Below are 23,201 nucleotides of genomic sequence, written 5' to 3' on the forward strand. Positions count from 1 at the left end.
TACCAGAACCAGTGTTTAAGTAATGCTGCCAGGAATATGAAGCTATCTGTTCTACTCTCCAGTAGCCCCAGCTGGGAAAATAACTGAGATGTAACAGATGTTCACAAAGACAGAAAATTAGTCAGTATTCTATATTTTATGATAAATACATTTTTTTAAAAAAGTCAAACCATTAGGAGAGGTTGTTTGGTTTGAAAATTGGACTACTGAGAAATGACAATTCTAGAGGAGGCAGCAATGTTAGAACCTGATCAAACAAAATGAGACCATCATCTCATCAGAAAACCACATCTCTGACAACAACAGTGCATTACAGGTGCTGTTTTCTGAGCCATATGGGTGTGTAGACATGGAGATAAGTCTCTTGCAGCACTTTCAAAAGCAAACAAATGTGTCAAGTACCGCTAGGCTGTGAAGAAATTGTTTCCATTAAAAAAACACTAAAATTTTCCCTAGTATTTCTTCTGAAATTGTGCAGAGAAACTTTTATTACATTGTGAGGTTTTATTTAGCAGGCGTATTTGTTTTTACAAACAATTCTGATCGGAAAATAAATAAGCAACATCCCATAATTTAAGAAAACGTGTATTTCAGTCTCTAAGTCAGATACTCTGTTGTGCAGCTTTAAGTGCTGCTGTATCCTCTACCTATAATGTTAATGTGGCAGCTAGGATTTTTTTTTTCTATTTTAATATCTAAATTGATTTTGTGATCTGATTTGTGATCTAATTATCAAAAAATATGACTAGATTATTTTTTATTACATGAACAGAATGCTAAAAATACTACAAAACCACTTAGAAATGTCCAGTTCTTAGAGATATGAACAATTTTTTTTTTTTTAATATTGTAAAGGTCTTTGTAGGTATTGAGCATAAATACAATTATGCTTCTTTTAAATTACATCGATCATGGAAAAAATGTACACATTACAGGAAACAAGCTATGGTATCTATTTACATTTAAATGGCAATACCTTGTAAATCTTTGGAAAAGAGATGTTAGTATCATAGTAAATTCTGAGATAAAAACTAGTATATTTTTTTTTGCAATTCATTCTGGAAACAAACTTACCCTACTGCAGACCACAAGATTATTTTTATGAGTTAAAGGGAAATGACTGGGCTTTTTTTTTAAGAAGACTTAGCATTTCTTAGCATTACTTAATATAGTTGAACAGTGTCTAGTATTGTTTATGTTAACTCTAAACAACTCTGTAACATTCTGATTCCTAATAGGTTATGGAGGTCAAGTTTAAGTCTTCTACAATAATACACTGGTGAACTCAGATGATTGTTTCCTCCATATTTTAATAACAGAAGATAATAAGTCAGAACATGGTACAAAAAGCAGGGATACTGAAGATTCCTCAAAGCACAGAAGTATCAGAAGCAGCATCTGTAGCAGAGGCAATGATTGTAGGCGATGCAGCAGAGAATACAGAAGTGAAAATTCTCATGCTAACTCTTCTGAGGCCTTTGTCAGAGAGTTGCTCTGAAACAGCTAGAAGCAGAAAATGTTTAGAAATACCAGGAGCTGAAGAGAAGACAAGACAGGAAAAGGAAAAAAAGAAAAAAGGACAGCATATCTTCCCCCAAGATGATAAAAAAGGTACTTTGTTTTCTGGTAGTAGTAAAATGAGACTCTCTTGAGCAATATAGCTGTTCCCTTTCTTTGGCATTTTTTTCAGTAATTAGGAAGACAAGGAGAACATTTTTTCAGGAAAGAAAATTAATAAATAATGTTTTGAGCACTAGAAGGGGGAGGCCAGAGAGAGAGAGATGCCCCATTGTGTTATTCTACAGTACTCAGCGATCCAAGAGGCAGGATAATTGCCTGAGATGTATGAGCACTTTTGCAATCCTTATTCTGCAGTTTTAATCTGAGGATTTGAAAATAGCTCTCCCACAAATATCACAATTTCTGGTTTTGGCTATGCATCACATGACGAGTCTGACAAAGCTTTTCCTAAGCAAAGTTTACATGTCAAAAATTACACGTCCGCACAAAAGTGTCAGTGTTGACCAAAAAAAGTTGTTCTGGCCAGCTTAGTCATGATGTATCATGTAAAATTTAACTTGTGCTTCAATGGAATGACCATATAGCTCAAACATATTCCCTTTATGTAAATGTTAACAGTGAAGAATCTTTTGTGTTTTCATATCTAGACCCATACTTTCTTAAATCCCACCATGCCATGTCAAAAAATGAGTGTAAAACCGATGGCCCTTTTCCAATTCAAAATTTCCTCTGGATCTACCAAACCTACAAAATGCAAATCAAACAAAAAAAGAGAGAGGAACCACTGATTATCTCATTTATTGTATGAGTTATATGCTGCTGTCAAGAAGTCATAATGGCATAAAACTAGCAGACCAGAAAGAATAAACATGTTTTTAAAATCTATTTAGCAGAAGAATCATTATTGGCTACTGGCTGTGTTGGATATTCTAAGTGGTTATTTTTACTTGTTCATGGCTACTTGAAATGATCAGTTTCCCAAGAACACAATTATAACCCAAAGTTTCCCCATGTATAGATGTGTATATATTTTACAGTATTTTGTCAGCTTTTGCAGAAAGGTATTTTCCCATTTCTTTTACATCTTCTCATTCCATACTGGCAAAGCAAAATAGTGATGTAGAATTGGTTTTTGCAAATATTTGTGTGACAACATCTGTGGTCATACCATAGTCTTCCTGCAGTGGAATGGCATCACAGAGAACATGCAAGTATGATGCTTGCACAACTTCCATTTGCTTTGGTTTTTACCTCTGGTGATTTTTTTTTTTCTTTGTTTTGTTTTGTTTGTTTGTTTTTGTTTTGTTTGTTTGTTCGTGGTTTTTTTGTTTGTTTGGTTTGGGTTTTTTGTTTTTGTTTTTTTTTTTTTGACAGCACCTGTTAATTTTCCTCACTGCAGAAGGTCTTGAACATGTCTTACCTCAAATGACTAATTCCTTCTCTGTTTACTTGAACCTCCATCATAGTTCTTCTTAATCCATTTAAAACATATGTAAAAAATAGAACTGCCATGCCCAGTTCATAGGCTTTCCTCCCTTTGACTCCTAGTCACAGATCCTTTCCTTTCCTTTCCTTTCCTTTCCTTTCCTTTCCTTTCCTTTCCTTTCCTTTCCTTTCCTTTCCTTTCCTTTCCTTTCCTTTCCTTTCCTTTCCTTTCCTTTCCTTTCCTTTCCTTTCCTTTCCTTTCCTTTCCTTTCCTTTCCTTTCCTTTCCTTTCCTTTCCTTTCCTTTCCTTTCCTTTCCTTTCCTTTCCTTTCCTTTCCTTTCCTTTCCTTTCCTTTCCTTTCTCCTCGCCTCTCCTCTCCTCTCCTCTCCTTTCCCTTTCCCTTTCCCTTTCCCATTGACTTTGATAGTCAATCCTGCCCATGTATCTCTATAAGTAAGGTCCTCTCAGCTCGTCCCGGCTTTCTCTCCTCTATCAGCAGGGCCATCAGAACAAAGACCATGCAGTTTGTAGCCTGGGATGGTGAAACGGATCAGGTGTTTCAGTAATAAGAGCAAAAGACAGACAGGATAGTGTAACTCCATACTTTAACTTGCTGCCTGGCAGAGCTGGCACTTGGGTGTCAGGCCCAGGCTGCCCTTCAGGCTCTGCCCTCCCTCCCTCTCTCCCAGCCTTCCTTGGCCTTCCCTGCCGCTGAGGTGATGTTGCTTCCCACCCGCAATGGGGTGTTCTGGTTGGGGACTCCTCCTGGAAAGTCTGTGTGCAGAACACCTACTGGATTCGACAGAAATTCTTGAACAGATCTGTTCTTTTCCTCTGGTGTTTTTTAGGTTAGGACCTTGCCTAATTTATCGATAAAATGTTATGTGATCTATAAATCATTATAAGAAACTTCTAGCAAAATACTGCCTGAAATTACTTGAGAGCTAAAGTGAAATTGAATATATGCCTGAAAAAGGGGACACACTCAGATTTACAGCCTTGAGTATTTTCAAATTCTAATTATGTTTCAGGAAAGGAAAATGAGAGTAATTCACTCAGAATGCTGGCCATAAAAAAAGGCAAATGGCAGTAATACACTTAGAGTGCTAGCCCGTAAAGGTTTTTTCCATTGCTGTGTAGAAGCAGTGTACACAAACTGTTCTATACTAAGAAGATGTAAGGTTTAAACATGTTGTTCAATTCAAAGATGACTTGAAAATTCTAGAAAGCTGGTTAGAAATCCTCTCTGCAGAGAAATTTAACCATGTCTTATTGTGATCACCTTTGATTTTGAGTTCTTGAAGATCTGTAGATGCCTATAATGATTTTTTTTTTTTTTTTCACACCCCTGATCAGTATGTAGGTCCTCCTTCTTGGGAATCTTTCTAGATGGGTTGAATTTGATTCCTCAGTCCCCAGATCATGCCTACATTAGTGAAGCGCATGACTTAGAGAGGGAACATTTATTTCCATTGATACTGGAGTAGTGTGTTAACATAAACATACTCTACTCAATTATTCACAGAGTAGTACTGCTGTTTACATCAGAAGACACCACCTGTGTAGATAACTTTATTAATGGAAAGTGAGCACATTGGCTGTTTCAAATGAAAAAGGCTTCAGAGAATGAAAGAAGGCAACCTTGACCTGCTATAGACCTAGTTAGCTATGGCCCAGTGCAACCACGTAAATGCACACATAGAGATTTAAAATCTTTAATGGATTTATCTGTGAAATGCTTCAACATTAGAGTCTTAGTATAGATCTTAGACATTTTGTCAAATACACCACAGTTAAGTAGCTTGGATGAGCACTGCTTGAGTTTACATGACTAGTAAAGCCATACAGTGAGTTTGCTGCCTCAAATGATTGCTATATATCAATGCCAGTTTACTGTTGTCTCAATGCAGCAGGAGAAAAACTGCCAGCTGAGAAGATACCACATCAGAATTCTGCATTTGTAAGTCTGCAGAGTGATATGCTTTCCCAGAAAAAAACCTCAGCATCTCAGCAAATATCATCAGGAAGACCTCACAAAATTAAAGACCTGAAGAATGAAATATTTGATTTAGAACACAAATTAGAAGCATTAAGCTTAGAAAACCACTTTTTGAAACAGCTTCAGTGTCGACACTCGAAAGCAATAGGTAGAAGCAACTTGCCAGGTCTTTTAGCACGTCATTATAATGAGGTGAAAACTTTACAGGAGCTCCTGGGGATGTCTCAGAAGGATGAGAGAAATTCATCTAGGAAGCTCAGAAAAGTTGAAGCAGAGCTGCAAAAAACTAAAGAGGCTTTGCAAATCTTGCATATGCTTTCAGAAGATAAAACTCTTGCAGAGAGAGAGGAACTTGAGCACAGATTATCAGTCCTTACAGAAAAAATGGAAGTGAATGATAAGAGAATACAGGTAATATGTGCCTATCATTGTATTTGTGAAAAGTAACAGGAGAGGTTTCTGTGCAAAAACCGTGGAAAGTTTTTTACTGCTTCTTGTCACATTCATGATTGTGATACAATCCTGTAACATTGTAAATTCTTTTTAATTCAGTGCTGACTGGAGTGTAAGGTACTAAAAATGGCAGTAGTGCCCCCTCCCAGTAGTTTAAAATCTGGCAAAAATGTGTGAGTAGATTGTTTGGCAATAAAGATCTTTTAGGAATTGTCGTATGCCTTAACCCTGTTAGGTCAGAAGCGTTGCACACAGCTGGAGAACAACCTTTCAGGCTTGCTTGGGCCGTGCAGCCACAAATAGCTCAGACACTAATTTGCCTTGGCAAAGCACAAGATACATGGAGACCACCAGGCTGCTGCTGGTCTACTTCCTTGAGCAATCAAAGCTGGATCATCTGCAATCAAGTAGCAGTCGGGTGTCCTAGACTTTAGGGTTGGTTCTACAGCTGGTGTATCATGCGACTGTAGTAAAAGCCTGGTGGGAGTTCAAGAAGAGACAGTTCAGCTCCTTTTAATATCTTGTGCTTCTTTACTCCTATTGAACCTTTCACAGAAAGACAGGAGTACAGTTTTTAATATAAAACTAGAAGAGTGAAATTTCCATTGTCATCCAGAAATTTAATTTCTATCTTCTGTGGGATATATTATGCAATAAAAAGACAGGTAATCTTAGAGATATCATCTGAACAGCAAGGTCTGAAGTGCATTTATTACATTAAAGAAAATGATAATACAAATGGCTGCATTCAGACTCTCTTTTGAAAACTTTTTATTTACAGATGTCCCAGTGAGAAGCTATATAAGGCGTGCCAGGTTTGATGTCCACTTTACAATTTTAATGACTATAGTTTCAGTGCATGGCACTGGATTCTGATGATAAAATACTTGATAAAGTACTCAATAAATTACCTTATTTTCATTTATACTAAGCCTCTTTATGCTGCTGCAGTTAATAGACCTCAGTGTGAACAGAAAGGTTGTATTAACGTTTCTCAAAGATAATTGTATTAATTAATCCATTAAAAAGGTAATGTGCAGCCTTATTTATGTTTGCATGCCAAATATACTTTTTTGTTTGGTAAAATTATGTGTTAAACTAATTTGTAATGTAATTTTTCAGATACTTCATCATAATTTCATGCATTGTTTACAATTGAATATAACTATTGGAAGATTACTTTTCATTATATTAGCACACTTATTATTTAAATCTGTTAAGAACTGCAGTTTTTCAGCAGCCATACTAAGTACATCCACATGTTATCATATGCTTTTTATTTTAAGAGTCTAGAAAAGCAGCTGAAGTTGAACAATAGCACCTTTAGTCATCAACTGGCAAATGAGAACAAAAAAGTTGTGGAAGCTGGGATAATTACAAAGAACTTGCAAATGGAAATTAACTCTCTTCACCAAAAAATTAAGGTATTCAAGATTTTAAACAGGTTTCTGTTCCTACAAGAAAATTCAAGTACTTAATGTTACCTATTCCTTTTGTCTCTTTTATATTATTTAGTAATGATTTTTTTTTCCCCTGGTTGAGTCTATAGTGTACCAAAACCAGTCAAAATATCAAATGTTTAAATTACTGTAGGGTCTGTTGAAAGTTCAAAATAGTTCAGTAACTAAATAAAAGAGAGATTAATAAACCACAATTTGAGCAAAAACTCCACACCAAGTTGTTACTGTTCTGGTAGATCTCTGTCAATATATTACTCTACTATACTTCTAAAATGAGCTCCCTTACAGAAATACTTTCAAACCAAAATGAGCCAAGTATTACAATATGCAAAAGTAGAATTTAACAGAAAGACTTATGTAAATATTTCAATAGTTTAAATTCCAGCTTGGGTTTTAGACAAATATTTTTGGGACAAATATGTGCAGTTTAACACTTGCTGTAATGCCTGTAAACCAAACATACAGGAAAACCTAAAAGTGACGCTAAATAGAAACAAAACCAAAACTGCCATGAATGGTATGTCATGTGCAGACCCAGGAGATGGGAACGATTACAGGCCCAAGAACACTCATGTAAAACTGTTCCAAAGTGTAGGTTATTCTAAAGCACAGTTCCCACCTTAATGCTTCTCTATAATATTTCTGTTTCATGTTTTCCACACGGTTTTATATGTGTCCAGTTCTCTTAATGTTGTATTTAGATTCTCAAAACTTTCTATCTTTTTATCACAAAGAAGACCAGACATCCTTATTAACCTTGTTTCTGTGCCATAAGGGAGCATTCTTACACATCCTTAGTTTTGGGTGCCTGGCTTATTCAGACCATTCAAGGTATTTGGACATTCTTTCAGGACAAGCTGCATCTCAAAAGTAAATGCAGCTCAAATTTTTCACTAAAAACTGATATGGTGAGAGTGTTATTGAAATCTCTCTTCTGTGTTTAAGACAAATTTCAGTAAGAGGACTCTTGCTCAATAAATTTCAAAACTATGCTTCTGAAGCTTATGTCGTTTCCCAAACAATAGGTTGTAAAACAGCACTGAGCACACTGTAATCAAGGGCACTGAGTATTTAAGTTTAAAGAAAGGGAAGTGAAGCCAAAAATTACTTAGTCCAAAAAAATAACCCAGAACAACATAGGAAAAAAATCATTAGAGAAGATTTCATCTTCCAAACATTGTCTTATGAAAAAGATCATACAGATGTACATATGTATGCTTAGCCTTTAAAAGGGAGAATTTTGATTTGGTTCACGAAAGAAAATGATGGAATCCTATTTATGTAAATTATAAAGTCACCATGTTTCTTGGCACAAAGCAAAATCATTGACAATTTTCTTCCAACACAGGAACATTAGCTTGGTAAAAAGTAATTCTTAATGCTTATTAGAAGTTTGAGTGTTTATTTCTTCCTAGGAAAAGGATCGGCAACTTTATGTAAATAATATCTATGCAAATAAGATGCCTAAAATCCTGGAAGAAAAAAGTGATTCAGTAACTCATGAAAAAAGTACATGTATATTCCTTTTTGGTTTAGTTTTGTGAAATTTACATTGTTTTATAATGGGGAGGTATATTCCAAAATAAAAGCCAATGTAGTACTTTTGTATGGGGTAAAAATATTCTGTCACATGTAATTTAAAGATTGGAGCTTGGGGGTTTGCTCATTTGTTTTATGAATACTAATACGTGACCCGTTTTTAATATTTAATCTGGTTTTCATTATGAACAGCATTTAGCATATGTGGGTTTAGTATGCTAACAGTGACACCGAAACAGTGCTGCTATTTTAAGTGTCTATTTGCATCAAGAGCTGTTGGCATATTTGTTTTTTAACAAGGTGAAGCTCTCAGTCCACAAAGCATTTGCAGACTAATTTCTGTGCAGGCTGTTTGCTTTGACTTAGCCTGAGAAGTGGCCACCTTATGCCTGGAATTCCCACTACATGGCTCGCTAACTCAGGACACCTCATAAACAACTCTCCTGCAGCAAGATTTAGTACAGACTTTCAAAGTGCTTTTATATGAGCAAAAATAATTAATCTAATTGGGTCTTTAAAAACTGTTTTCTCACCTTAAAATCCTTAGACCCTGTAACTTACAAATAGCAGAAATGCTTCGATGTCCATTATTGAAGCTCCTGTAACTTGCATTTTTTGGGGGGTGAAAGGCAAGGAGGAGATTTCAGACAGAAGGTTTCAGAAGTTGAAAGGCCAGTCTGATGATCATACTGTCAGCTTATCTGAGAGAAGAGAATGTTTGTCCTTAACACTCTTTTGCTTGTTAGCATAAGTAACCTGAAATGGTCAACCGGACTGTAATAACCCAGTTATTGTCTATCCTCCCAATTCTACCCACAGAATTTAGGTGTTTTAGCAATAATATAGTAGAATGACAGGAAAGAACAATAGAAAGTAATCATATCAAGGAAGAAAGGGCTCTTTAGAAAAGATAATTTCTTTCACGTGGATGCTCAGGCAGGTATTGGAGCATCCAATATATAGGTATTATATGCAGTCTTGTCTAGCAAACATTCCAAGAGCAGTGACTTTGTGTGGGATTCAGCTGCCTAATTATAGGCATCCAGTGCCATTTGAGATGTCCTAGCACATTCTGCCTGGCCCTGTAGCTGCTGTTCCAGAGGGACACGGGCGTCCCATCGGTCCTGTGTAATAGTGGCCAGCCTTAAGGGGATACTCTGAGCACTCAAGGGCATCTCAAATTGCATGAGGTGCCTGTGTTCAGACAACTGGATCCCACCCCTTGAACTGAGGGAGCAACAGCTAAAAACAATTACAAACAATGCAAGCCAGGAACTATTATGCTGCCCATGTGCTTGCTATATTCATCTGGGACAAATCAGGGAAAAATCCTAGTTTTCTTAAAGCATTTAAATTTATAATTGTCACATGCTTAAGATGTAGTACCTAGAATTTACTAATAAATGCATTTCAACAGCAACTAATAAGCATTTTTCAAGTACTTTATCCACATTGAAAGTAATTTTCCTCCTGCTCAAGGATCATCAACATTCTGTCAATATCCTAAAGGAGAGCTTTCAGCGTAACAAGCTTACACCCTTAATTTTGGTTAACCAGCTGTACACGGACTTTCCTGGGTTAAGCACATCTTTGAAATACTGGTCAGATATTCCCTCTCCTAAATGGAAGGAGGAGTTGGAAATTTCTTCTTATGGGTACAGAAAAGCACTTAAAATTTACAAGGTAGCAAACATATCTGCTGGAAAACTTGCGTGTGCCCACAGAATTCTTCAAATTACGGTATCAGTACAAAGTCTTATCATAGTCAGTTGCTTTTCTTTTGTCTTTGATGCCTCTGCAAATCCATTTCTCTGCCTTAACTCCACGTGAACTAATGGGGAAAAAGTTGGTAATTCACGTTGTAAAATGAAGAAACAGAAATCCTACTTCTCATGCCACGTCAGACATGCTTTTTATGGAGCTCTGAATTCCAGTTTTGATTACATCACGTAACGTGTGGGTTTTTAAAATTTTACTCACATATAGACTTGTACAGTATTGTTATTTAAATTACAGCATTTAAATCACTGCTTATTATTTAAGTTCTTATTTTCTTTAAGAAAAAATAAGGGAGCTTAGTTGGAGGGAGACCTGATATTTTGTAATGAAAAGGTTCCAAGCAAAGTTGCCTGATCTTTTAGTATTTTTGGCCAATAAATGCTTCATTCTCTGCCAGTTAATGGAAACAGATGATTTAGAAACCTAGAACTGGAATTGCTGACAATTGTTTTTCCTTTTCACTATTGACTTTAATTTTTCTGTAACAGATTTAGAAAAAAACTATTTTTTCAAGTAGCTATTTTCTATTCTGCATTTGCAAAAATTTTTAGCCAGCAGGAAAGGAAAAAAAGAAATATGGGGCTGCATTTTTTTTGACACTCCTGATAAATAGCTGAAGGTAGGCTTGCTTAGGTAATCAAAAAGTTCTATATACATAAATGAAATGGATTTATTGAATGAAGCCATTAATTTCATAAGCTCTTCCTGAGAGCAAAGTTGGTTCAGCTGTGGGAAGGTCGCACCCGCTCATCTGGAGGTACAGCTCCCCCTAGCCCTGAATCTGAGGAACGCGCCACCGACTTCTGTTGAAAAACCTGCTGGTTGCCTTTCCAAAGGAAAAAACTAGTTCCCTCCACATCATCACAGCCATTCCTCCAAGAGTAATCCTCAAACTAGTTATCCACATCCTTTTTACCACCAAACTGCAAACACTTGAAAAATCACCATTTTTATGGAGAGTCTTCCTCTGATTTCAGAGATCAAAAGTGGGAATAAGGTTGAATGTTGATGGATGTAAGATCACATTTTTGCTGCTGCGCTAGCAACTTTCTCTGCTACTGTATTCATGGCAAAATTATTCTAAATGTACAATAAAAGAACAATATAGTCACCTTCCCCATCCCATCTCTATTCAGCCATTTCTTTAAATGTTTTGTTCAGTCCCTCCCTCGGAATGTCTTTTCAAAGACCTATATTTCAAGCAGTGCTATGCGTTTCCTCTGAAGAGTTTGGTTCCATAAACCCTTACATAAGTGCTGAAGTTTGAGAAGGGTGAGTAACCAAGTCAGGAGGCATAAAAGAAAGTGAGTTTATTACTCTGCAAGATCCAAATTTAGGAACCTGAAAACTGAGGCCTCATACCAGACTTGTTACATTTCCATTGGAATGTTACCACACAAATTAAGCCCGTATGGGCTCTAGGGGATAGGCGCATTTGTCTGATTTGGCATGCTCTATCCAAACAGGACTTCGTAGATCTAAAACTTAAGTCTGTTTATGATGTACTGACGTATAGATTAAAATGCTCGGGAGTCCAGGTAGCTGGTGTTCCAATGTCAGCATTTATAGATCAAGCAGACAAAGAATTTCTTTATTAAAGGGCATTAAGACATGCAGAAAAAGAGGTTTAAATCCTAGGCCACATACCAGTATTATCAGTCATCAAAGACATCTTTTGTTTATACCAACAATATAATTCCAAAAACTACTGCATTGCTAACGGTTGCCCTTTTTCAATAGGTCTTAGTATAAACAGATCAGTACAAGTAGATGAACAGAGTTTTGGATCACTGCTGCTGTCACAGCACCAAACTGAGAAAGAAAAAAGTCCAATTTATCTAACACAGGTATGAAAGATCTGGATCCAATCCCTTGTTTGAACTCTCAGCTAAGCTGAATGTTATTCCATATGCTTCAATAGCCTGATCCATCATCCTAACTTTTTAGGATGTGGATTTTGTGTGAACGTAATTATATTACAGAAAATATATAGGACAGACGTTATGATACAAAATAAGATTATGATAGTAAAATAAATTACTGGTCTTTTTATTAAGTATTGCACTGACTGGGTAATTTTAAAAGTCATTAAACAAGTACTTCCTCATTATTTTTACTTGTAATTGCCAATTTTAGGAGAAAAAGTCTTCAGAAGACAAGAATCGAACTACTAAAGTAAAGGAAGCTTACACAGATGCCCGATGTAGAACAGAAAAGTCATCAATCAAGAAAATACAAAATCCAGAAACTTTTAACAGAATGTGTAGAGGTATATTTTAAATTTTTTTCCAGAAACTCATTTGATCTTATCGGAATTTGAATGACCTGATGGCATTGGTAATTTACATGGGCCTGACAGGCACCTGACTGGCAGGAACTAGTGCAACAAGGGTCACTTGAGATCCAGCTGCTGGTGGTGCTGCACTGATATGAGAGCAGCTCCATAGTCTAGGAAGGCATGCTCATACTGCTGTCCTTCTAGAAGCAGTTCCTGGTCGTGTTGGTAAAGTCAGTGCTTCTACTGTAATAGTATACTTGTTTGCTAATTCCACTCTGATCAAATACTGATCTCAAACTGTTGGTTGTGAATCTTCATCATAGCTGATGTCAACATACATTTGTAGCCCACAATCTGTTGCTGAAAAAGGAAAAGGACTTTTCATGGGGTGGGAGTATCTCCTCATTACAATGATCACTGAAAATAGATTTTTTGTAAATCTTAGCTGTTGACTGTGCTCTCATATAACAGTTCTACAGAGGGGGCTCATCTATAAATCTTTATTTTGACGAAATTTCATAGCACAGAAGAAAGAAGGAGCCAGTGTATCTATTCTTCCATCTGAGTTTTCCTTTCTAAAAATATGCATGTGATTTTCATTGCAGTAAGGCTTGTGGTAAGAACCAAGATCTGAATGTCATCGTGCTAAACACTTTGCAAACGGGAGGAGACGTTACGTGACCCAAGGGTCACACGTTTACAGAGGGGAAGCAGGTTGTTGAGGTCACTTACTCCACCAGCAACAGAGCTAACAATCCTGAATGAGTTAACTCCCGTGTTTTGTGCTCTGCCTTTCCAGGCCCCACCAGAGAACCACAGTCACCATTTATCTTTGAAATCCCCTTTTGTAACTGAGAGAAGACACAGGCCACCTGATTTGGTCTGTGAGTCTCTCTCCTCACTGTTTGCCAGGCTCTCTTCTGGCTTTCTCCCACTGCCAGTAGTAGACTCACTGAAATCTGATTTAGCTATTTTAGTTACTGCAACTATGTAATTCTTCATTGAGCTTGGACTCTGTCTCATTTTGGAGGTGCTCTGTGAGCCTCTCCACAGCACAGAACTGATTACAATTTGGCCCCTGCAGCAGACATACACTTCACTGTAGGCATTCATTGTACACATACATTTTTCTTCTAAAAAGTGGAGAAAACTCACTTATAGGTTAAAGTATATTCTGCTCCATGCAAGCAACTGTATTGCCAATTAAGGGAATGAAAATCATACCTATATTTAAGTTCCATTTAAAAGCAAGAAAATGACAATTAGACTTCAGATCTCATGTGGTTTCTCTGTTGCATTCTACATGCCTTTTCTGGCCTTTTATTTAGCCATTACTGATTATATTTGTGTGCTAATTCATTTAATAAAATCAAACATAATGAAAAAGGTAAAAATAAAAATATTTACCTGAATTCAATGCTAAAATGATCTTCTTTAAATCTTGACCCATCCCGTTGTATTTACTAGTAAATAGCATTGTGATAACCTCAAGACTGAAATACCATCAATCGTAACAACTTCAGCAATGAAAAGGAAGTGAAACTTGTGCTCATTAATGCTTCATGAGTCTTTATGTTCCTAGGCAATTTAAGAACATTCCTAAAAGCCACAATATTTCATTTTAGATTATTTAAGGGAGAGGACACTCCTGATGGAAGAGAATACTTGTTTGGAATTCATGAAAGAAGAAAAAGAGACAGATTTGCTTAAATGGGAAATTAAAAAGCTGGTGAAAACTGAAGAAATTCTTCTAAGTGACAGTGGAAAAGAAAACAATCAAGAGAAAGACGCAGTGGAAGAATATGAAAAAGAAGAAAAAAAGACAGATGAAGAGCTAAGTAGCAGTGAGAAGGTAGGAAGTAAATATGTAACTCCACATCTCAGAAACAAAACACCCATTAGGCTGAAAAAAACCAACATATTCCCAGAAGCCACTGAGAATTTGCATCGTGGCCTTCTTACGTTGAGCACCAAACCAAAAAAAGGCAGCCTTTGCAGCCATAGACAGGCAGGTCAGGACTGCAGTGAAGCAGCTGAATCAAAAGTAAAAAAATCCTTCAGGCTATATGAACCATCTTTTGGTAAAGTTACCAAAACAAGGCTGAAGGACCGCTGCACTGAAGTGGAAGGCTGCGCTCATATGACATTTGCTGAAAGGCAAAAAGTCTTATGAAAGAACTCTTTCGACCAGGCTGTGTTTGAAGAGACAACCATTCAAGTTCTAGCATGAGAGGAATGAAGAAAGAGAAGTGGAAGGATGCAGGATTACACAAGCCAAATTTCAAACCACCACTACTAGTTCAGAATGTAAAGCATCTAACACTAATGAAGCCGTCATGAATAACCTCATGAGAATACACAAACTAATTATTTCATATTAAGAACATCAACTTAGCTTTACTCTAGAAGCATGGATCATTTAAAACATTCTTTTAAAACCCAGTGTTTATACCTTCATTAAATGCATATTAAATCTTTCAAGTACTGTGAATTTATTTCAATGATTTTTCCAGAATGACAGTCAAATCAGTTGTCACAAAAGAACATTCTTCTGTCCTTGGTCCATGTGTAATATGCATCTTCTGAAGAGTGCCTTAACAATTATGACATTTTTACCTGTTATCAGGTGTCCATGTTAGTCCATGTTTTGTGATCTCCATTTTTTTGCATTCTCTCTGTGGTTTAAATTTTGAAGCTGATTATTTGTTAGATAGCTGAAGTGAGCAGTCTGCTTTCATAAGGTTCATTATTGGGTTAGTACCAACAATGCAATAAAAGAAAATAATTTTTTATTTTCTTGACTCTTGAAACAGCTTCCAGAATTCACACATAATAAAAACAATTTGCTATTACGTTGTTTTCACAAGCTTTATAATGCTCTACAGCTTCATTCTTTTCCACTGTTAGAATTTATCAAAGCAGTTTGCCTGGTAGCTTCCACAGCTGACATCCAAAGATGAATGTGCAAGAGTAAACTATTGTTTTGGAGAAGTCAGGCATATCCAGTTCTCAAAAAGCCTTTAAAAATCCTGTGTTTAAGGTTATGTAAGCGAGCGTAGGAGGATTATGTTTTGTTCCTCGCAGTAACTGATGAAACGCTTGCTAAAATGATGGGGAGTTAGGGAAAGTTAGGTCTATTCTATTGATTTTAAAAGGCAGTAGCACTTAAAAAAATCCACAGCTTTGAAAAAATTACATTGCCAAAGCTTTTAAAGGTGATTAACACATTTAGATCTGAGCCTTTTTGTGGCGATTCCTTTTTAAAATTTGGAAGGTTTTTTCCTGAAGTAGTGCTTAAGCTGTACACCAGACTGGTTTCAAAGCCTGGCTTTGTGCAGCCAGAATTCAGTGTTCCTCCTCTATGCACTGTTAATACTTGTACAGCACCTTGACTGCTGCCCCAAAGAGCAAATAAGCACACACAACGCTCCCTGTTCATACTGACCAGGTGACCAAAGGCCTTTTGGCCCTTACTCACCCAAAAGTTTTGACCAGAGCAGCCAACAAACTGTGTATTCGATGGCCTCCTGCTAAGCGCAGATAACCTGCAAAGGCCACTACGAAGGTTTCAAGTGATGCTGCTTTTCTTGACTTCACTGTGTTAAAGTAGCTCATTCACTCTGGAATGAGCTAAGTAGAAATATCATTTGCCACATCTTTAGTCAACGTCATTGTTAAATAATCTGGCTCAAATACTATTAAAAAAAAATTATATACACATATATATATGTAAACTCTTGTTGATTCCAAAAGTATCTCCTTATGCAAGAACATGGTGGGAGATGGTGTCCTTGGTTTGGGTTATGCATTTTTTGTTTTGTTTTTAGGAAACCTGTAGTTAGCATTTAAAATGTATTAGAATGGATTAAAAAGCTTTTTTTTGTTAATAAAACCACAATGATATATAACACTCAATCACAACTTTTTTGTTCTTGATATTTAATGCATCTATTTCCATGTTAGCTAAATGTAATCCCTAATACAAAACAATGTTTTTAAGAAATTAACATTTTAAAAAACCCAAAGCATTTCATGCATATATACACACAAACAGAGTATATCATCATCTTTATGCATGATTTCCAAGTGCAGTGCTAATCACAAAGGGGCCCTAGCTCCTTCCTTCCGGCAGGAAGGCAGAGGACCTGAAATAACGTAACAGATGCGTTCTGCTGTACAGAGTAGGAAGCTGAACCAGAATCCCCCAGCCCAGCAGAAGAGGGAGGGAAAGGTGTCCCCTAGGGCTTTGTTCTGCCACAGAACCAGAACTTCATAAACGCACCCGTATGTCGTATGGGGCAGCAATGACAGGGTTGCAGGTCACTGTAGCAAGGAAGAGAACACAACTTTGTCACTGTTCTACAGGCACAGGGAACAATGCTGTCCTCCTTTAAATTCAAAATATCGTAGCAATTCCCTGTATCTAAATACAGCAAGAAGGTTTTACTCCAAAAATCTTTTCCTTCCTCCTCCTGCTTGCAACCATTCTGTTACTACTTTAAGACATTAAAATCACCAGTTTGCCTTTTTACATTTACCTCGCTGTTTTGGGCTATCCTGGATTGTCAGTAATGGGTGCTAAAGCCCTTTCGAAATGTAGTCCTCTGAAGAAACAGCACTCATGAAGCTCAATTCCTCACTTAGTTTGGGAAGCAGGGAAAATGTAAAGGAAGGAAAGGTCAGTAACCAATAAAAGTAGGAAAAAAATCAAGTGTTCAATGAATTTCAAAAGTCAGAGAAGAAAAAGTATCCAGCTGTCCTGTATTTGGCAACTGGGTGAGTCTCTTAAGAGATAAAAAGTTGATTCTGTGCATTTATTAATAACACATTTTCTAAGACAGTCCAAGAACACACCAATCCTAGTGTAAAAAAATAATGAAGAAACTAATTCTGTTTTACCTTAAGCAAACCAAACTGCCTAACTCTGGTCTCTAGTACCACCTGTCACCCAATATAATCCCACCTTTAGATAAAACTACCATATTATACAGCAAAGAAACAGCAAATCTCCTAACACCAGTATATTTCCAATTTAATACAAATCCAACTCTTTTAGATTTTAGTTAATATATACCATGACAAAATCTCACAGTTCTGCCACGAATCAGTGTTCATATTTGTTGAAAAAAAGTCACAAAACGAGGTTCTGTAAACAGCAATGCTATTATTTGAAAAGTGAAAATCTAAGGAAATATAAAATAAATAAAAAGGAATAGACTGATATCCAAATGAAGCAACAAAGATTAAAAGATTATCTCAGACCTAGTCTCACAAAAGACACGTGAATTTTTTTTTTTTTTTTTTTTTGGTGTGCGTGTGCGTAATCTTAAAACAGTGATAACTCAAATGTAGTTGACTCCATGGACTATGGGCATTCGTTCAGCTGAAAGGGTGTAGCATGATAGCTACAACTTTATTACAAACTACAAGCCAACATGTAATTCCAACACCACCTGAAAGAGATATAAAACACGATTTAAGACATTGCATCAATAACCCCAAAGCCAATGTGCTGCAGTTCATGGCTTGGCCAGTAACAGAATACTTTGCTAGAACCTAAACTCAAGATTTGAGAGAGGTAAAAAGCAAATGTTCTCTGAAATCCAAACCAGTCTTTTTACAAGTATTAAATCCATACTCCTGTCCTTTCCCCTTGCACCCCATAGAGAAAAATACTATGGAGACCTTCCTTACTGACTCAGCTGCCTTGCACTGCTGCTTCAAAGAGTCCTGCCACTCCAGCTAGCAGCACCCAAATTTGTATTGGTGTGACAGAACAGAGGGTGTGGCCAGTCTGTACCACCCAGCACACCTGTGCTGCAGGCTGCACAGGATCACGCTACAGTGTCACAGAATACACAGCTATACACAGTGCACACGTGGAGGAATTACCTTTTTGGTGATTTTTGGACATTTTTGTATTTATCACCTAGAATTCGAAAGTCTTCTCTTCACCGTGATTATGAGCCAAAACAAAAAAAGGAGTTTTGAAGGCAGACATGGATGTGAACCTCTTTAAATCCCTTCCAATGCTATTTAAATAAACCTTTTCCAAGGACTATTTCCCCACCCCACACAGAAGCTGACTCTTATCTTGTCCAGTAAGCATGTTGGATACAAATAATTCTCTAGACAGCTATTAAAGACACAACAACATACAAATCCAGCAAAATACTTTGGAATTCCTTCTAAGGCAGTTATGACTTACAAGATTCACCAGCAGTATTTTAGCTTGAAGGTAAATTTCCATACTATTTATATGTGTCATTCTGCTTGTCTACTTATCCTATTACCATAAAACCAGCACACTTTCCACTCAAAAATAGGTGCACACAACCCTGTGATATCATTTTGATCATTATTTTGTTAAATTGCCCAAAAGGACAGGATTTAAGTAGGTAAAAACAGAACAGAAGTGTGATGGCAAAAAAAGTTGGAACAGATGAGACAATATGCCAAAAGAGAGCACAGCTAAATCACTCTGGAGTTACACTACTACGAAACCCCAGCAAATTATAGAAACACATGTAAGCAATACAGACCTACAAAGTATTTGCTAATTTTTAAACCAAATTCTGCTATTTTGACTGCTTAAGATTAAAACATATCTGATCTGATATTTTATCCAAGCTCTACTCCATATAGATAAAGATAAATCTGCTCTGCTGGAGAAGAAATAAAAATGACAAATAGCCCATTTCATTGTCAGTTAAATGAACACGAGGAGTACACAGGAAACAGCTCATGGAGTGCCTGAACTGCTCCCTGTGTTAGGGGAGCCAGGATGAGCACACAGGAGCAGCGCTGTGCCCTTTGTCACCAGGCCTCAGCACCCGGCGGGCTCGGGAGCTGCTGCTCTCCAGCGTGCAGCCCTTACCTGCCAGCCCCGTGGGGAAGGCCACCAGGCGCTCCAGCGGAGCCAGCCACTTGCTCGGCAGCACCGTCACTGGCTCAGAGTAGTACTTCCAAATCAGAGAGATCATCAGGGCAGCCTAGAATGGACACTTCCATTAGCTTGGGTAATAATACCTATCAAAATACATTTCCACCATGACTTTGATACAGTAAATAAAAAATGCTAAGGAAAGGGAATAGTTTGTTATTTTACATTGTTCTTAAGTAAGTTAAAAATATTTTTAAACTTGGTGTGACCTTCAATTAATAGACAATATTAAGAGGTAGCAGTGAGACGCTGGAAAACGCTGCTTTCTTTTGCTCCAATCTAGCATGGACAAACAAGTAACTTAAATTCCAGTTACTGTTTTTAGCCATATTCCTTGCCTGCTAGGAAGCCAACTTGCTTTAAGGTTACCCTAAGGACATTGTCACGTTGACAACTGTCATCCTTATGAGCAGAAAATGCTCTGGCATCAAGTCTCAGCTACAGAGACAATCTGACGGGGCACTGTGGGGAAATGCGTGGCAGCTCCAAGGAGAGATTTCCATCCTCAGCAGAAGCACCTTTTGTTTTCAAAAACATAGGTTACCTCCTTCTGTCCAAAACTACCAGGCCTTATCAGCAAGAGCTCTCCCTTCTGCTTCAAGAATCTCTCTCGGTGTGGCACGCAGTGTGTCACTGGAATGCCCAACACATACGTGATTAATCATGAGCCAGTGAATGCAGGAGAGAATTGTAACGCTACTGAGGATTTGGTTTAGTAATTTGTATTCATAATAAAATATTTACTTACTTGTAAGATGTAGAATACAATATTTATAACCCACTTTATTTTTGCTAATTGCGCAGTTCGTGCTTTCACTGTTAAAAGAAAAAAAAAATATTACCTTGCATTATTTATAATAGTCAATTACACTTACATAAAACTAGTAATTTATGAATATTTCACTCTCCAAATCAGGACATTACACTGTTTAAAAATCTCTTCTCAAATGACTCATGACTATATTGAAAGCACCCTTCTGCAAGACAGTGCTAGCTCCACACTACACTGTAGTTTCTTATTAATGCTACTACAAAAATTTGCAAAACACTGATAACCCTGGGCATAAAAATGTCACACGAAACCGAGAAAACCACTCCCCAGTGAGAATAGTCATTGTGGTTACTAATTTAAGAACCTGCTTTAGATGAAGCATGAACTAAATTTTTGCCTTTCCTAAAAGGGGCAAATGATGGCTTTGGCAGATGCATTTTTTGCCTTATTTCATTCAGGAACATAATTTTGACTGTTCCTTCACTGAATGAACTTTGCTCAGGTTCAGTATTAAAAATTCTCATGCCTGTTTTAATTCTGCTACAGTACCTCAGACCAATATAACGAAGCCCAGTTGAAGACAGCATGTCTTCAAACATTACAGTAGACTAAAGTTTTCTAAAACAACATTGTTTGTTGCTAAGTAAAGCACTCAAATCTAGTTTAATTTAAATTCTTGGGTTAAGAATTATGCTACTGAAAGCAATTCAAAAGTGTTAGTTGTAAATATTGTCCTTTCCCCAAGCAGAGAGCCTATAAACATCCACCTGTTCTGCAAAGAGGTGGCAGACAAAGGAAGTAGCCTCCCATCCAGTTAGGATCAGTGAGTTTGGGCAAAGACAGGAGCAAAAGCTCTGGTACCAAAGGTTTATGTGTACTTTCTACCACAAGATGATAGACTATACTACTATAAAACCCTAATCAAGGGAAAGCACGGCAGCTTTATCACAAAAGCTGCAGCGTAGGATCAAACAGGAAGGCAGAATGTCAGGGAAGATCTCAGGTGGTTACCTTAGAGATCAACGCTTTCTCTCTACCATTTTGTAGTACACCAACCAAGTAGCCCCAGCCAAGCAACGCGTCCTTTTGCAGTGAAGATACACAGCAGAGGACTTCCTCAGCTTACTGAAAACGTGACTCAGTGATAAGCATCACTGAGAAAGAATAAATAATTACATAGTAAAGCCCACAAAATTCCGTCTAAGAAATCTGTTTTCACCTAAATCACTCCCTTATCAGAGTATGCTGAACTACACATAATTGAGAGAGAAAAGCAAACTCTCCAAGAAGTCTAAAGAAAAAAAAAAAAAAAAGGCAATAGTGGAAATTTATAACAAGGGATTTATAACAAGGGGAAGAAAAAAGCTGACAAAATGTTTTGCAGAAATTAGAAAAGGGAGGAAACATTGCACTCTACCGTGAGTTTTAAGCTTGTCGGTCATTTTGTTAATCCTCCTTTCCAGACGGGCATATCTAGCAAACTCATCCATCATACTAATGGTTGAGAGTTCTTGCTTCATGTTCTGAATTTCAGCTCTCATTTGGGATTCTTGCTCTGCATCCTTTTGTAACAACCTGGATATCTGAGAAGAAATAGTATCAGTTATTTATCCTGAATGCCACTGATTTTCCTTAATATATATAAAGTACGATCTCCTCTTTCCACACACAAAATCTTTCCATAAAAAATGGCACTTTCATCAAGGCCCAGGAAAACCCTGGGTTAACATATGCAACATGTTCTAAAAGCCAAAGAACTTTTACTCTCTTGTTCTGCCTGAAGCAAACCAAAAAGGGTTCTACTGTCCCTGTGGGGCAGTAATTTTCAGCTTTTCTAACTGTGGTTAACTGCCCTTTCCTTCTGTTTCTGCTTTCCTCTCGCCACTCTCAAGGACGCTGCCTTCTGAGACCTTTCAAACCTCCCATGCCACTGCGAGACTTCTGCTGCACACCTTGAGCTGAAGTGCTGTCCTCCCTCCTTGCAATTCTCACCATGTGCTGCTTGGGTGACAAGCATCTGACACGTGCAGGAGAGGAAGAACCAGGAGAATCGCTCCTCTTCATCACTGCTTTTCCCAGCTCCACCATTGCCCCCAGCATATCCATCATTCCCATTTCCAGCACTAGCTGCCTCAGCAAGGGTCTAAACTAATTAATGTGGAAACTTTATTCACTGAAGCCCAAGTTTAGATCTCACCGATGGCTCAACAATTGGGAATTTCTTCTCTAGATTACAGATTGCCTGGTCCAGGCCATTAGAAACACACAAACTGCCACAGTGACTGACAGCTGTCATCCACCTCGTGCAGGACCTTGCCACTGCCTCAAAACCAGAAACACAAATTTGCATTAGTTATTTTTCTTACATCTCACCTATATGGTTTTCTCATGTCTCATTGGTTTCTTGGCTAAAATTACTTCCTCCTGACAGAAACGTAAAAAGGAAATCACACTTCATGTTAGGGAACATTTTCTCTCCTTCTTTTGCTTTCCTGCTTTCTTTCCATGAGGCACCACCTGCTTGTTGGCTCACGAACTCCTTTTATGACAAGTCATGAAAATACAAAGAACATAACATCTTTTCATTGATGTTCCTTAGCAAACCTTTCCGGCTTTCTCAAGACACATGTCATTCTTTTTGCCACAAATGGCATTCTCAGTGCTGCAGTCGAGAACATTAAAGTACTTTGTCACAAACCACAGCAGAAAGTTGAGCAGAGGTCTTCACTAATCACCTATAATAACACCGAGTTCAAATTACTCTTAGCAATTTGGAAAGTTATGTTTTAAAGGATTTTTGTCCATTACTCAACAGTGGGCACTGATCTGTCTGACAGCATATTTAAGCAGAATGATGGGTATTTTGATGTGCTTGCTCACATCCAGGTTTACTTGGCAGTCACAGAGTTTACTGGTCCGTAGTTCTGTTGCCCACGCTTCCACAGAAACGCTTCACCGGACCGGGAAGCATCCTGCTTAGTGACTGCGCCCTAAGGTTTTGTCTGTGATGCTGAACTCCTCCATCTCGCCA

The 23,201-nt window shown here is 37.5% G+C and overlaps 2 protein-coding genes across 2 annotated transcripts; one reads left to right on the forward strand and one right to left on the reverse strand.

Annotated features, from left to right (window-relative positions):
- The first annotated feature begins 1,412 nt into the window (after nucleotides 1-1,412).
- LCA5L (Leber congenital amaurosis 5-like) lies at nucleotides 1,413-14,628 on the forward strand. Its single transcript, XM_008940502.1, has 7 exons — nucleotides 1,413-1,632; nucleotides 4,858-5,357; nucleotides 6,686-6,823; nucleotides 8,275-8,368; nucleotides 11,918-12,024; nucleotides 12,314-12,446; nucleotides 14,081-14,628. The coding sequence occupies exons 1-7, from the start codon at nucleotides 1,413-1,415 to the stop codon at nucleotides 14,626-14,628; spliced, it is 1,740 nt and encodes a 579-aa protein (XP_008938750.1).
- A 3,172-nt stretch (nucleotides 14,629-17,800) lies between these two features.
- Nucleotides 17,801-21,762, reverse strand: WRB (tryptophan rich basic protein). The gene is made up of 4 exons (XM_008940503.1): nucleotides 21,588-21,762; nucleotides 20,147-20,214; nucleotides 19,333-19,447; nucleotides 17,801-17,908 (listed from the first exon to the last, which is right to left on the reverse strand). Exons 1-4 carry the CDS (start codon nucleotides 21,709-21,711, stop codon nucleotides 17,835-17,837), a joined length of 381 nt encoding a protein of 126 aa, XP_008938751.1. The 5' UTR covers nucleotides 21,712-21,762; the 3' UTR covers nucleotides 17,801-17,834.
- Between the last annotated feature and the right edge of the window lie 1,439 nt (nucleotides 21,763-23,201).

The sequence above is a fragment of the Merops nubicus genome, unplaced genomic scaffold, assembly GCF_000691845.1.
Source record: "Merops nubicus isolate BGI_N331 unplaced genomic scaffold, ASM69184v1 scaffold47465, whole genome shotgun sequence".
Taxonomy (NCBI): Eukaryota; Metazoa; Chordata; class Aves; order Coraciiformes; family Meropidae; genus Merops; species Merops nubicus.

Excerpts from the sequence above, each read along its gene's own strand:
- LCA5L (XM_008940502.1), top strand. The coding sequence starts at position 1,413 with ATGATTGTAGGCGATGCAGCAGAGAATACAGAAGTGAAAATTCTCATG. Across the intron at positions 1,633-4,857 it reads TACTTTGTTTTCTGGTAGTA|CAGGAGAAAAACTGCCAGCT; the intron begins GTAAAATGAGAC and ends GTCTCAATGCAG. Across the intron at positions 12,447-14,080 it reads TTTTAACAGAATGTGTAGAG|ATTATTTAAGGGAGAGGACA; the intron begins GTATATTTTAAA and ends ATTTCATTTTAG.
- WRB (XM_008940503.1), bottom strand. The coding sequence starts at position 21,711 with ATGAGAGCTGAAATTCAGAACATGAAGCAAGAACTCTCAACCATTAGT. Across the intron at positions 20,215-21,587 it reads CGACAAGCTTAAAACTCACG|TGAAAGCACGAACTGCGCAA; the intron begins GTAGAGTGCAAT and ends TTCTTTTAACAG. Across the intron at positions 17,909-19,332 it reads CTTCCCCACGGGGCTGGCAG|GTGGTGTTGGAATTACATGT; the intron begins GTAAGGGCTGCA and ends TATCTCTTTCAG.